At 34.5% G+C, this 14,824-nt stretch overlaps 1 protein-coding gene across 2 annotated transcripts; it reads left to right on the forward strand.

The window, feature by feature from the left end:
- The first annotated feature begins 197 nt into the window (after positions 1-197).
- LOC101206606 (myosin-11) lies at positions 198-13,177 on the forward strand. 2 transcript variants are annotated; one of them, XM_011650436.2, is made up of 38 exons: positions 198-825; positions 1,661-1,789; positions 2,055-2,198; positions 2,280-2,425; positions 2,494-2,650; positions 2,802-2,860; positions 3,258-3,417; positions 3,524-3,673; positions 3,768-3,904; positions 3,984-4,130; positions 4,273-4,374; positions 4,794-4,851; positions 4,937-5,038; positions 5,659-5,696; positions 5,895-6,021; positions 6,100-6,270; positions 6,479-6,610; positions 6,698-6,807; positions 6,977-7,037; positions 7,334-7,511; positions 7,672-7,877; positions 7,965-8,084; positions 8,388-8,486; positions 8,820-9,041; positions 9,406-9,545; positions 9,900-10,011; positions 10,115-10,162; positions 10,282-10,533; positions 10,633-10,788; positions 10,887-11,093; positions 11,202-11,345; positions 11,546-11,616; positions 11,700-11,799; positions 11,872-11,928; positions 12,030-12,086; positions 12,186-12,266; positions 12,391-12,473; positions 12,637-13,177. In XM_011650436.2, the coding sequence occupies exons 1-38, from the start codon at positions 823-825 to the stop codon at positions 12,758-12,760; spliced, it is 4,590 nt and encodes a 1,529-aa protein (XP_011648738.1). In that variant the 5' UTR covers positions 198-822; the 3' UTR covers positions 12,761-13,177. The 2 variants fall into 2 exon arrangements, with proteins under 2 accessions (XP_011648738.1, XP_004139250.1); XM_004139202.3 differs by lacking the exon at positions 198-825 and having other exon boundaries at positions 1,655-1,789.
- Positions 13,178-14,824: the final 1,647 nt, after the last annotated feature.

The following is a 14,824-nucleotide window of genomic DNA, read 5'->3' on the forward strand; positions in this document are numbered from 1 at the left end:
AATGCGGTAAAATTCTAAATCTCAAAATGAAATTATTTAATTTTTTGGTTGTTATTTGTATATGTGATTAGATTATTACAAGTGTCAACCGCATTAAAGTTTGAATGAGATTCGAATATTTTTCATTATAATTGTGGGAGACAACAATGAACTGATTCAAATTATGAATGGATGTAAATCGTAAGTCTGGGTGTAACGATAATCATGGATGTATGAAAATGAAATTTCAAATTTAGGTGTGACATTTTGAGAAATTATAATAAAAATATTGCTTTTGGATCGAAGGGTGAGGATGAAGGGTTGATTTATGGGAAAGTCAGTGTAGCATTTGGCTCAGCAGAGACATCTAAATTCATTTCTGTTGAGAGCGAGAGAAAAGAGAGACTTGGTAGCCATAAATTGGCGCGAATTTAACGGGACTACCGAACTTACCGGTCTTTATGAACAATGTCACTCCCACATTCCATCCCATCCACATTCACTACCCCTCTCTCTCTAAAGCACATAGTTTTTTTTTTCTTTCTCACATCTCAATACCTTCTTTTCCTTCATTTTCTTCATCCACTTCCTCCCCCCAATGTCTCTTTTCTGCATTTTCTTCCATTACACTCCGACCCATCTCCCATTTTCTTCCATTCCTTGCTTTCCCATGTGAATTTAGTCATGATTTTTGTCAAATGGGCCATTTTGGGTCATTCTAGTTTTGATCAAGGTGATGTTTTCTTTAGCCCTTGTGTCTTTGGTATGGTGTATGAGTTAGGCAGCTGAAGTGTTTGAAGAAAGTACCCAATCGTCAACAGGCTTCAGATTGCAGCATTAGAAATGGTTGGTGTACTGCCATCATATATCTTGATTTAATCACACACACACAAAAAAAAAAGAAGTTCTAAACTATAGCTTTTATGTCTGGCTGTAATATTCATTTGCTAGATCAAAGGGGGCTAAGGAATCACAAAAGATGTATTGCATTGTGATCTGATGCTGCTGATTAGATTGATAGCTGAAAATGTCTTTTAATTGATTTCTGTTCATAATCTTCAAATGGCCCTTGAAATGATGCATGATAATAAAAATGTGGGAAGTGAATGACTGTAAGTGATGATTTTCTGCTCATAGAGATATGTATTGGGAAAGATTTAGAATTCATTGTCTATGTTGGAATGTAAATCTAAGGCTTATGATGGGGTGGGAGGATGAGCATTAGCAGGTGCAAAGTCGATCAATATCCCCTAATAACTGGGCATTTTCATCAAAGGGTCGAGATTTTTCAGTACTATGGATGCTTGCTGTCATATAACTTTCCTAGTAAATATTTATCTCTTGGGATCTTTCTTTAGGATATCAGTTAGAAGCAAGTTCAAACCAATCGTGTTTCCATGAAAAATGGAACATATAGAGAGCTTAAGAACAGTTGAGTTTGTGCTGGACTCCCCCCTTCTATTGGGAGAAGAATTGTAATAAGCAAAGTTATTTTGCTTTGGAAAGAAGTTACTGTTTCAAAATAATCCCTGGATTCCCTTTTCATAATTTCTATAGCTTCTTGGTAAGGATGTGTATACTTTTCATAAATGTGCTTCTTCAGACGTAAGTATTATTTCTTTTTAAAAATAGTGCAAATGTGATAGTTTCTGAATTAAGTTTTTTTTTCCAAAATATGCAGGGTACTCCAGTTAACATTATTGTAGGTTCTCATGTCTGGATTGAAGATCCAGAAGATGCTTGGCTTGATGGACAGGTGTCCAAGATTACAGGACAGGAAGCTGAGATCGAAGCCAGCAATGGAAAAAAAGTAGGCAAAGACCTTTTCTTTCTTTCATATTATCATTAAAGTTTTGCTAAAAGAAGATTATTTATAGGAAGTTCAGAAGTCAGGATATAGATATATATTTTTGAACAAGAAACAAGATATACAAGAATCCTTGCATTTTCTCAATATAGCTACAGTTAAATTACAATTTTTTTGACTCAGATGTTCCTTACGGTCTCTCTTAGAAACACGGCTTCACCATTTATCTCAACAAATATTAATTTGTGTATGCTATTTGGCATCTTAGGTTGTTGCAAAATTATCCAAAATATACCCCAAAGATATGGAAGCTCCAGCTGGTGGCGTTGATGACATGACAAAGCTATCTTACTTGCATGAGCCTGGAGTTCTACAAAATTTAAAAATACGATACGAACTCAATGAAATCTATGTAAATTTTCACCTTTCATATTGTAACTATCACTCTGTTGAAGAAAAGAAGGATATCGTATAATCTTCCTTCTTATTGCAGACATACACTGGTAATATTCTTATTGCTATTAATCCATTCCAAAGACTGCCTCATCTTTACGATGGTCACATGATGCAACAATACAAAGGAGCACCATTTGGAGAACTGAGTCCTCATGTTTTTGCTGTTGCTGATGTTGCATACAGGTTTAATTTCAACATTTTAATCTTAAAGAAATTCTACATACTGACAATTAACATTTATACTAAAACAGGGCAATGATTAATGAGGGTAAAAGCAATTCAATTCTAGTCAGTGGTGAAAGTGGAGCAGGGAAAACTGAAACCACAAAAATGCTCATGAGGTACCTTGCATTTTTAGGAGGCCGGGCGGCCACTGAAGGACGAACAGTTGAGCAACAAGTGCTTGAGGTATGATAAATTAGAACTTCAATATAAAACCACTATTTTCTCCAAAACAGCAAGACACGTTTTAAGCTATGTTTTCTTCCCTCAAATATTATATATAGTTAACTTCTGATTCAAGTCTCCTGGTATTTTCTTCCTTTGACTTGATTTACAGTCAAATCCAGTGCTCGAAGCTTTTGGAAATGCTAAAACTGTCAGAAATAACAATTCCAGGTAAAATATGTGGAGGATTGAAAGTGTTTTTATATAAAATGGTAGTGTTTGGTTAACACTTAAAAATATGCTTTTAACTTATTAAAAGCATTTTCTAAAAGTTTAGTTGAGAAATTCTAGAACTTGATAAAAAGCACTGCTTTTAGTGAAACATTTAATTACTTTTCTTTCGGAAGTGCTTAAAAAGAGTGTTTCAATCAGATTTCTTTTTCTAAACAAACCTTTCCACATTCCCAGAAGTTGGAAATTCATTTCCCCTGGCAGTTCAAAGTACATTCATTAACTTTACTTCATTTAATGCATGCAATTTCCTCATGAAAATTTATTCCTAAAAACTAATAAAAGAAGCAAATTTTCATTTCTCAAATTGTTCCTGAGAATTATTTTCTCCATACAGTCGCTTTGGTAAATTCGTTGAAATCCAGTTTGACAAGCATGGGAGAATCTCAGGAGCAGCTATCCGAACTTACCTCCTCGAGAGATCTCGTGTTTGCCAAGTTTCTGATCCTGAGCGCAATTATCATTGCTTTTACCTCCTTTGTGCTGCACCTCAGGAGGTATTCAGTAGTTTCTTAAACTAAGAATGTTACATCGTTTAGGACACATGATCGTGGAATTGCCACAGTCCTGGTTTGTGAATCAGATTGTTTGTGATATTAACAGGAAATTGAAAAATACAAGTTGGGAAATCCCAGGTCATTTCATTATCTAAATCAATCAAATTGCTATGAGCTGGTTGATGTAAGTGATGCTCATGACTATCTTGCCACTAGAAGAGCTATGGATGTAGTTGGAATAAGTGCGAAGGAGCAGGTATGGTATCTGCTGCAGCTTGTAACTATTTCCTAATTTTGAGCATAGTTAATCGTCTTCTTATGTCTTTCCTCTCCTCTCTTTACTCTGACAGGAAGCAATCTTTAGGGTTGTTGCTGCAATTCTTCATCTTGGAAACATTGTATTTACTAAGGGAAAAGATGTTGATTCATCAATTCCAAAAGATGACAAGGCTAAGTTCCATCTTAAAATGACTTCAGAGCTTCTCATGTATTGATCCTACATTAAAATGGTGCTTATGATTACATCTTTTTATATTACTGGTATTCATCTAACCGCACTTTATCAGGTGTGATAATGCTGGCCTTGAAGATGCATTATGCAAGCGTGTCATGATCACCCCTGAAGAAGTGATAAAACGTAGCTTGGATCCTCAAAGTGCAGCTGTTAGTCGTGATGGTTTGGCTAAAACTATATATTCTCGACTATTTGACTGGTAAGTTCCCCACTTTTAAAAGATGTCATTCGCTTTAATGGCTAATAATTGAACTACACCCTGAAACTACTATACAAGATTGAAACTAGAAAACAATACCAAGTTCCATACGGTGTCTAAATGTATTTTATCTCCCATGCAGGCTGGTTGATAAAATTAATGTCTCAATTGGACAAGATCCTAAATCGAAGTCCCTGATTGGGGTCCTTGATATCTATGGTTTTGAAAGCTTCAAAGCTAACAGGTAAGGAATAATGGTTGTAAGTCTGGATATTGGTTCAAGTTTTCCAATCGACCCATATATCAAAATCAAAGAGATAAAAGAAAAACAAGCACATGTAAGCATTAGAGGCTACTGGTTGATGGAGTGAATTACATAAGTTTAATTGGAGTTCCATAATTAGCTTAGTTTGTTTCTTGTAACTTAGCATTACTGTGAAATTTTGTTCTCATCAAATGTCTTCCAACAAGCTCTTTTCATGTAACTCGTAGATTCTTCGTGTGATTTTAATCGATAAATACGGCCACGTTATTTGTTATTTATCATGGTCATGTATTATTCACTGAATTATGTGCATGTTCATGTGCTTATATCTGTGTAAGCCTTGTATTTGTACCTTTGGAAATTCTTGTAACTTAATTTCAGCATATCATGCTGTGCAGTTTTGAGCAGTTCTGCATTAACTTCACAAACGAGAAGTTACAGCAACATTTCAATCAGGTGACTCTCAGAAATCATTACACCATTTAAGCACTCTTAACTTGCCTTTCATTAATTAATATACATATGTTTTTTGGATGTCCAGCACGTTTTTAAAATGGAACAAGAAGAATATACAAAAGAAGAGATTGATTGGAGTTACATTGAGTTTGTCGACAACCAAGATGTGTTAGATCTTATTGAAAAGGTTAGATATATATATTCATTTTTTCATTATTCTTATCCATTCAACATGGTAGTGTATGCAAATGGATGTACACATATCTTTATGTATATATTGTTCAAAATGGCCAGTTCATAAATATATATACATCCGATCAGCAATAGGTGATTAACATAATAAATGGTCCATCAATAATATTGATTAGACCGTTGATTGGTTCTACTGGTATTAAACCACAACACCAGATAGACAAGTAGTGAAACAAAGAAATCTACCAGTGCTTTGTGACCAAACCTGATTATTGTAAATGGTTCCTTGAACATTTCACCATTATCAGATGGAATAAAAAAGAGCATTAAAAGGTTACATTGATGACCATTTCAATTTAACTTATATGAAAAAGTCTGTTCAGGTGATTAAAACCTCATATGACCATTGTTGAAACATCTCTTTATAGTTTTCTTTTTTCCAAAGTTCAACGGAGATTCAAACCTCAATCAAGGACATGCTAGTTGAGTTATGCACGTGTCGGCAATATCCCTTTGTAGCCATGACTATGGTTTTTATATATTCTTATAATCAAATCTTGTACAGTAATATTATCATACCTTTCTGAAGTTGGTTGTGGTATCTTTATTTAACAGAAACCTGGTGGAATTGTGGCTCTCCTTGATGAAGCTTGGTAAGTTTTTGTAATTCAATTAATTCTCTAAAATGTCACTTTTCACTGAGACTGACCATTATCAGGTAGCGAATTTCTTGTCATTATACAATTCTTAAAGAAGTTGTAGCTTATGTGTATTTTGTTCAACACTTCAATTTTTCTATGTAGTTCTATCAATTTTAACACGTAAGTTGTGCTTTTTCATCTTTTTTTCAGCATGTTTCCAAAGTCCACACATGAGACATTTGCTAACAAACTCTATCAGACTTTCAAAGCACATAAGCGGTTTATAAAGCCAAAACTTTCTCGAACAGATTTTACCATTGCTCATTATGCTGGAGAGGTAATATGAACTCCAAGGCATAATTTTGTTCATGGCAGGGAAGATTCTTACGCTTACAATTTATGTATTTGTTATCAGGTTTTGTATCAATCTGATCAGTTTTTGGACAAAAACAAAGATTATGTAGTTCCTGAATATCAGGATTTGTTGGGTGCATCCAAATGTCCATTTGTTGCTGGTCTTTTCCCCCCTCTAAAAGAAGAATCTGCAAAATCTTCCAAGTTTTCTTCAATTGGATCTCGCTTTAAGGTAGTTTTCTCTCAATCATCAAAATAATTTCTGTGATAAGAACAAACAATGAATTCAAACCCCACATAAAAAGGCATTAGGATGAAACTTCTTTTTATCAATCAGTTACTGTATCTGAATGTAACATCCTAACTTGCCTTCTTGGAAAGGAAGATATTTTTTTGTGTTGAGAGATCATAACCTTAAGTACTGGATCGTGTGTTTGCAGCTACAACTACAACAGTTAATGGAGACACTAAATTCCACAGAACCTCACTACATCAGATGTGTGAAGCCAAACAACCTCTTGAAACCTGCCATATTTGAGAATGTCAACATTATGCAACAACTGCGTTGTGGTGTGAGTACTACTTTTCTTTCCTATTTTGTTCAGCCAGTAACTGGATTTTGATTCTCTTTCTCTACAATAATTTCCATGCTTTAATAGGGTGTCTTAGAGGCAATCAGAATCAGCTGTGCTGGGTACCCTACTCGCCGTGCGTTCTTTGAATTCATTAACCGATTTGGAATTCTAGCTCAAGAATCCTTAGAAGGAAAGTAAGTATTTTCAGTTTCAAATATTTTACAGCTCTCTTTCACTCTCATACACTCTTGAGTTTAGTGGTGTGGAAAACAGAGAGCACCTCTGGTATTCATTCTGTAACAATACTGCTTAGAGGACTTGATATTCTGCATTCTGAAACCACCTTCCTTTTCTTGGTGACAGCTACGATGAAAAGACTGTTTGCAAAAAGATATTAGAAAAGCAGGGACTCAAAGGGTTTCAGGTAAGACAGAGAGCTTGTCTTACACCTACTTTTATGTGAAAAATACTTCTTTCGTGAATAATGAATCTCTTTCAAAACTAAAATAATCTAACCTTAACTTTCACAATCATTACATTAGCCAATAGAAATTTAATCACAGGATTATGATACTTTTTTCCAGTAGCAACGATGATGGAGTGGTTGTATGTGTTTAAAACATCTACTAATATCAAATCTTGTTCTTAATGAAAAATTTGCCCAAGCATGCAGTCATATATGGTGAACATGAGGCATATATATCAACTTGCATTTTGCAGATAGGTAAGACAAAAGTATTCCTGAGGGCTGGTCAGATGGCTGAATTAGATGCTCGAAGAGCAGAGGTATTGAGTAATGCAGCAAAGACTATTCAACGGCGCACACGAACCCATATTGCTCGTAAACAGTTCATTGCATTACGAAAGGCAACCATATACGTGCAATCTAGATGGAGAGGTAAGGCATTTGAAGCAACTTGCTGGTACATGAGTTCTACAACAATCAATAATGCTATTTACTTTTATGAAGGACCCCCCACCAAATTGAGGAATTTTTAAGCTTACCGTTAAGTACGTTGCTACGGTTCTTTCATTACATGCAACTACCATGATTACAGGAAAACTGGCTTGCAAACTTTTCAAGAATTTGAAGAGAGAGGCAGCTGCTGTGAAAATTCAGAAAAGTGCTCGAAGATTTCATGCAAGAAAAACCTACAAAAAACTACAAGCCTCAGTGCTTTATGTGCAAACTGGATTAAGGGCAATGGCAGCTAGGAATGAATTCAGATTTAGGAAGCAGACTAAGGCGGCAATTATCATTCAGGTTCCATACTTATATTTAATTGATTTAAGCAATCTATTCCTGTTATTGTTAGATTAAATATTTTCCTGTTAATACATAAAATTGTAGGCTCGATGGCGTTGCCATAAAGCTGCCTCATACTATAAAAAACTTCAGAGAGGCTCAATAGTTGCACAATGTAGATGGAGGGGAAAAGTTGCTAGAAAGGAACTTAGAAAACTTAAATTGGTAAGCAATGATCAATTTATTTTCTTGTATAGAATTTTATTTCATACCATATACTTGAAATTTGTCGATTTGAAATATCCATTTGATAACTTGAAACCTTGTATGCTTGGACGTATGTACCCAGGTGGCAACCAACCAAGGATGTATCAAATCTTTTATCTGATGTTACTCTGATTATTGATTTGGATAGAAGTAGACAATTTTCGTGTATTCTATGTTAATAAAAATTTCAAACTCCAAGTTCTTTTCTGTCTCTTGTTCTCTGTTTTCATATTAGGCAACTTAAAAGCACTCTTTTTTCAGGCTGCAAGGGAGACTGGTGCACTTAAAGAAGCAAAGGACAAGTTGGAAAAGAAAGTGGAGGAACTTACTTGGCGCATACAGTTAGAAAAACGCCTGAGGGTAATCTTATGCTATTTTAACATTAAATTTTATTATATTTGTCACAGGTGATGTTTTATACTAAAACTTATCACTGGGTAATAAACTATGGAAAATACTCCCCAGGAAGACATTCAGGCAGTTCCTTTTCAACTAAATATAAAAAGAACCAGTCAATTTGAAACAATCAATTACTTGTAGTTTTGATCTTCCTTTTTGGTTGACCTTAGAGAACTGACAACTTGTAACAAATTAACTACTTGTAGTCTTTTTCATCCTTTATGGTTGACCCCAGAAACAATAGTTGTACTGAGATAAATATTTCACCTAATAAGCTTTGAATCATCTGTGCAGACGGACCTGGAAGAGGCAAAAGCTCAGGAGATAGGAAAGTTACAAAATTCTTTGCAAGAACTGCAGACTAAAGTTGATGAAACTAACTCATTGCTCGTAAAGGAGCGAGAGGCTGTAAAGAAGGCTGTTGAAGAAGCACCTCCTGTTATTCAAGAAACCCAAGTTCTGGTTGAAGATACCAAGAAAATTGATGATTTGACAACAGAAGTAGAAAACTTAAAGGTATTGATGATTTTGCTCATCATTTAAACTAAATTTAACTAAATCGTTTTTTTGTTTTCAGCCTCTTCTTTTCGTTAATGGAGCTCTGCATGCTGAGATCACTATATTAGTGGCTATTCAAGTACATGAAAGTCAATGATTTGGCCTGATGTCATTAGTGACAATTTTTCTTTCTATTTTCCAACCTTTTCTTTATTTTATGGTTGATTGGTATTTCAGCTAGATGAGATGTGTTTCTAACATTCTGTTGTTATATATCAGCATTAACACATGTCACATAATCAGTCATTCATTGTTTATCCCATTCCAGATGATTGGTAATTCCTTTTACACTGATTAATACATTTATTTTACGAATTCTCAGACCTCACTGGAGACAGAGAAAAGCAGAGCTGATGAATCTGAGAAAAAATGTAGTGAAATAGAAAAGTCTAGAGAAGAACAACGTAAAAAGTTAGAAGATACAGAGAAAAAAGCTCATCAGCTCCAGGAGTCATTGACCAGGTAATATCACTATTTTGAAAATAGAGTAAAGTTCCATCAATCACCTTCTTAGATTGCCTCTATCTATATATTTAATAATGTGGGACTTGCTGGCACTGAATTGTTCCAACTTTTTGTTGAACTTATGTAGATGGACAATATTTAACATGTTTACGAAAATTGCACTCAGATTGCCGTTAAGATTTCTAACAAATGTATCAAGGTTTTTTAGGGAACTCATGCTTATGGGCTCTGACTTTCAGTCTTTATAACAATCCTCTATATAAGTTTAAGGCACTTCAGTTGTCTTCTACCTTAGTAAGAGCTACTAATTTGACATTCATGAATTGATTAACTGAACACTCTCTTGATTAGGCTAGAAGAGAAGCTTTCCAATTTGGAATCAGAGAATCAAGTTTTGCGCCAACAAGCTTTGTCTATGGCACCTAATAAAATCCTCTCAGGACGGTCTAGATCAATTCTTCAGGTATTATGAGACATTGCTATTATATGGCAGATTGATAACTAATAATTAATTATATTGTGATGTTGGGGATATTTACATGTGAAATTTTTGCGACAAATGACAGAGAGGTGCTGAAAGTGGTCATTATGGAGGAGAAGGGAGAACACCTTTGGTCAGTAAAAGTGTAAAACTGTTGTTGAGCATGGAATTTATTTGAAGGAATAAATAGAAGTTCTTCATTCCATTTTGGTTTTTCTTACGTTTAACTTACTATCTCATTTACTGAATCAGGATCTACACAGCCCCTCTATTAACCAAAGGGATTCAGAAGTAGAGGATAAACCTCAAAAATCACTTAATGATAAACAGCAAGAGAATCAAGATTTGCTCATTCGATGTATTGCGCAGCACCTTGGCTTTGCAGGAAACAGGCCAATTGCTGCTTGTATCATCTACAAGTGTCTGCTTCAGTGGAGGTCTTTTGAAGTCGAACGCACCAGTGTGTTTGATAAGATAATTCAAACTATAGGCCATGCAATTGAGGTTCAAACTGATTGACCTTAAATATTACCGCTCTTTTCTGCATGTCTTTTTAGTTTAGAGTCACTGCTAACATGAATACAAACACCATTTTCTTTCCAGTCTCAGGATAACAATGATGTCTTGGCGTATTGGTTATCCAACGCTTCAACGCTTCTCTTACTGCTTCAACGTACATTGAAAGCAAGTGGTGCTGCTGGAATGGCTCCACAACGTCGAAGATCATCGTCAGCTACAATATTTGGGAGGATGACGCAAGTTAATACAAAAGAATTCACAAATCATTGTTATTATATACATAAATTACCATCATACTTAAATTTATCTGATGTTTTTCTTCTCTAAACTTTTTCTAGAGTTTCCGAGGAGCTCCACAAGGAGTCAATCTATCCTTAATCAATGGTGGAACAAGTGGTGGAGTGGACACTTTAAGGCAAGTTGAAGCGAAGTACCCTGCTCTGCTTTTCAAGCAGCAGCTTACAGCTTATGTAGAGAAAATTTATGGAATGATAAGAGATAATCTGAAGAAAGAAATTTCTCCATTGCTAGGATTGTGCATCCAGGTATGTATATTTAGAGTTTATACCTTATGAATTATCTGGTTCACTTCTTTAGTTTAATTTCTTCCTAATCACCAATAGTCTAACCCTTATTCATGTAATATGGAAAAGGCACCAAGAACATCAAGGGCAAGTTTGGTGAAGGGATCTTCTCGTTCTGTTGCCAACACCGAGGCCCAGCGTGCCTTAATTGCTCACTGGCAAGGAATCGTGAAGAGCCTCGGAAACTTCTTAAACACCTTAAAAGCAAATCATGTATGCAGAACCTTTAGCTTCTTTTTGCAAATATGGTTGACAAGTTATTAACTTATGGTTTCTCAAGTTGAAATTCTCTTTAATGATCGTTTTACTCTAGAAGCATACGCAGGTGTAATTGGTTGTTTTGGACCTTTTTAGTTAATTTCTTTTTCTGAATCGTATATTCTTTCTCCTTCCTATGTCTAATGTCATTATAGGTACCCCCATTTTTGGTTCGCAAAGTCTTCATACAAATATTTTCTTTCATCAACGTTCAACTGTTTAACAGGTTTTCAGCCCTCCTATTTCTTGTTCTTGAGGTACTTAACTAAGAGCTTTCTCAATCAGCAAACATGTTTTCTTTCTTTACAGTCTTCTATTACGACGAGAATGTTGTTCATTTAGCAATGGTGAATACGTCAAAGCTGGGCTGTCCGAATTAGAGCATTGGTGTTATAAAGCTACTGATGAGGTACCTCGAAAACGCTGCTTTATCTTATTTATTTTCTTTAAACGGTTACTGACTGATAAAATTAAAATGCAGTATGCAGGTTCTGCTTGGGACGAGCTAAAGCATATTAGACAAGCGATCGGGTTTCTGGTATCTCCCCATCCTTCTATTATGTTCAAGTCCTCTCTCAAAAACTTCTTCAATTGGACAACAGGAAAATAAGCTAAATTCTTGCTTCAATACTGTAATAGGTTATTCATCAGAAGCCAAAGAAGACATTAGATGAAATAAGTCACGATCTGTGTCCGGTAAGTGGCGTGTAAGCAATTGGTGTACAATACACATACATAAGTACTGTTTTTATGCAGTTACTCTCCTAATGACCAAACCAAATTCTTCAATCACAGGTACTAAGTATACAGCAGCTGTATCGTATAAGTACGATGTACTGGGACGACAAATATGGCACCCATAGTGTTTCACCCGATGTAAGATTTTAAACATTGTATTTCATCTCTTGTAGTTCGACTCTAAAGATCTATGTTTGAACCACTCTTGTCTATATCATTTTTGCAAAAGTTCATAAATCTTTATTGTTCATCCTTCTCCTAGGTTATATCCAATATGAGGGTGTTAATGACCGAAGATTCGAACCATGCAATTAGCAATTCATTTCTATTAGACGACGATTCAAGGTTAGTATCTTTTTACCAGGATTTGAAGGACAGTAAACTTATATTTTTCTCAATCTTTGTGAAAAAAAAAAATCATGAAGGGCCTTATTTATAGACTAGAAGAAGAAGAGTCCAGCAAACATGAACAACCTTAACATGTTTATTGGTTGCTTTTGTACGGCAGCATTCCATTCTCAGTTGATGATTTATCAAAGTCTATGGAACAAATAGACATCGGAGACATCGAACCACCACCGCTGATTCGGGAAAACTCAGGCTTTAGTTTCTTGTTACCACGAACAGACTAATAGACAAATCTCCGATCTCCTTCTCTCTCTCAGAGCTTAAATTGTCAAGATCCTGTCTGAATTGGAACCCTCCCGCATGCTTATTTCCTCAAGAGGTTCTACAGATGCAAATATGCCTTGCAGTTTGAAGTGAAATGAAGACAACTCTGCCACAAAATGGCTAAGAAATTGCTTCAAATCACTTTCCTAACATTGTAGTTCAAATTTCTTCACTATACTTTGTATGAGTTTTAGATTTTCGGAGACAGTCAGTTGAAGTAGAAGGCGGTATCATAGATTTCCACATTTTCTTTGTATTTTAGTTGTATTTTCTCTGAGATCGTTTCCATTAACTTTATAAATAATAAGCCATCATCAGTTCAGAATAATGTTTTTTTCTTTATCAAATTGCTTACAGATTGGTAAGCTTCATATCAACTTAGTTTGACTCAAGGAAAAGAGCTTAAATATTTAAGAATTAGCTGGTTGAGTTATTACACTACAAAATACTCATACTGTTTTATTCTATCATGTGCGAAACCTTTAAACAAAGCACCAAAACAGTATATCAAGCAAAGCTGTATAATTTGCTTGTAGTAATTAATTGCTCAAAATTTGATCTCTGACTAAAGTGTCAATCAACTCTCCCAGATTGAGTAAGAATTCAACCCAATACGGATCAAATCAACGAGTTTTCCTTACTTTCGTCCTATTTCACTCAAAAGATTGAATGGAGATACAGATAGTGTATCAAGTTGTTTCTACTGCCTTGGTTATAACATTAAGTAATCTGATGATCAATAGAAGAAACTTAGCACTATTCCCTATTATTTAACTAAAAGCACTAATCACCCTCTCAAAGGTCCATTGTTTATGATCATATTCTGCAATTTATTGAACTAAGAGAGAAAACAAAATAGCGTGGTCATTGCTTAAGCTAAAAGACAGGCTTAGAAAAATTTAGAAAGTTAGTATTTACCTATATACTTCAATCCTAACAACACCAAAGTAGGAAAGATACTCGACTCCTAAGCGTAGGAATCGAAGATGTTGGTCTAAGTTGATTTATTTATATAGAACTTTAAAGTTTTGATTTGATATATACACAATTATTAGTTTGAAATTTTAATTGATAATTTAATACAATTCCTGATGTTTACAGCTATAAATTGATTTCTTTCTCCAAAAAGTATCTATAAATTGATTTTACCCAGAGATTTAATGAACATTGGCACAAAAAATAAATTAAAGGAAAAAAAATGCGAGACCATTTTGTTTCTATCAAAATGTTTTTAGGCCAACCTGCATTGTTCGAGGGACAATTTATATATATCAGTAGAAAGTTCAGATCTCCATACCTTCATGTTCATGTTATGCTAATTATATGTGAAAATAACGTGGGACATTCTAAAGATTAAAATGTTTGTCTATATATAATTGTAGATCAAATGATTCAATATGAACATGCACCGTACTAATAGCAAGATTATTATAAGTTAGTTTAAAGTTGAAACATAATTATTAAATTTAAACATCTTTACAACTTTTTTACTTACAACGATATTGGTTGACATTTATCAATATATTCATCAATATTCTATAAAATATCGATATAAATAACGACATATCACGCGATATTTTAGTCCTTTTGGTGGTTTGTTTGTAAAGAGGAAAACAAAAAGAAAATAACATGATAACCCTTGTAGGTTAAGTATAATTAGTGACAATTTTAGAAATAAGAACCTTTTTTAAAAATTGTAAATATAACAAAATCTACATGTGATAAACTTTCTATAGACTTTGACAGATTTTGATATATTTACAAATTTTAAATTTTTTTGCTATATATGTAATGACTATATTTACAATTATTCCAAATAATAAAGAACAGCCCTCAACTATTTCCAAAGCACATACACCAACAGAATTACTATGCATATTGTTCCTCCTAGTGGGCGTATTGAGCATCAAGTTTGAGTGAGAGTAGGTAAGACCCTCACCTACACGTAAGAATACGAAGACTATTGTATTAGATTATTACGTGAAAGCGAATGCAAGCCAATCGAAAGAGAGTACAGGAGAGGA

The sequence above is a fragment of the Cucumis sativus genome, chromosome 2, assembly GCF_000004075.3.
Source record: "Cucumis sativus cultivar 9930 chromosome 2, Cucumber_9930_V3, whole genome shotgun sequence".
NCBI lineage: Eukaryota > Viridiplantae > Streptophyta > Magnoliopsida > Cucurbitales > Cucurbitaceae > Cucumis > Cucumis sativus.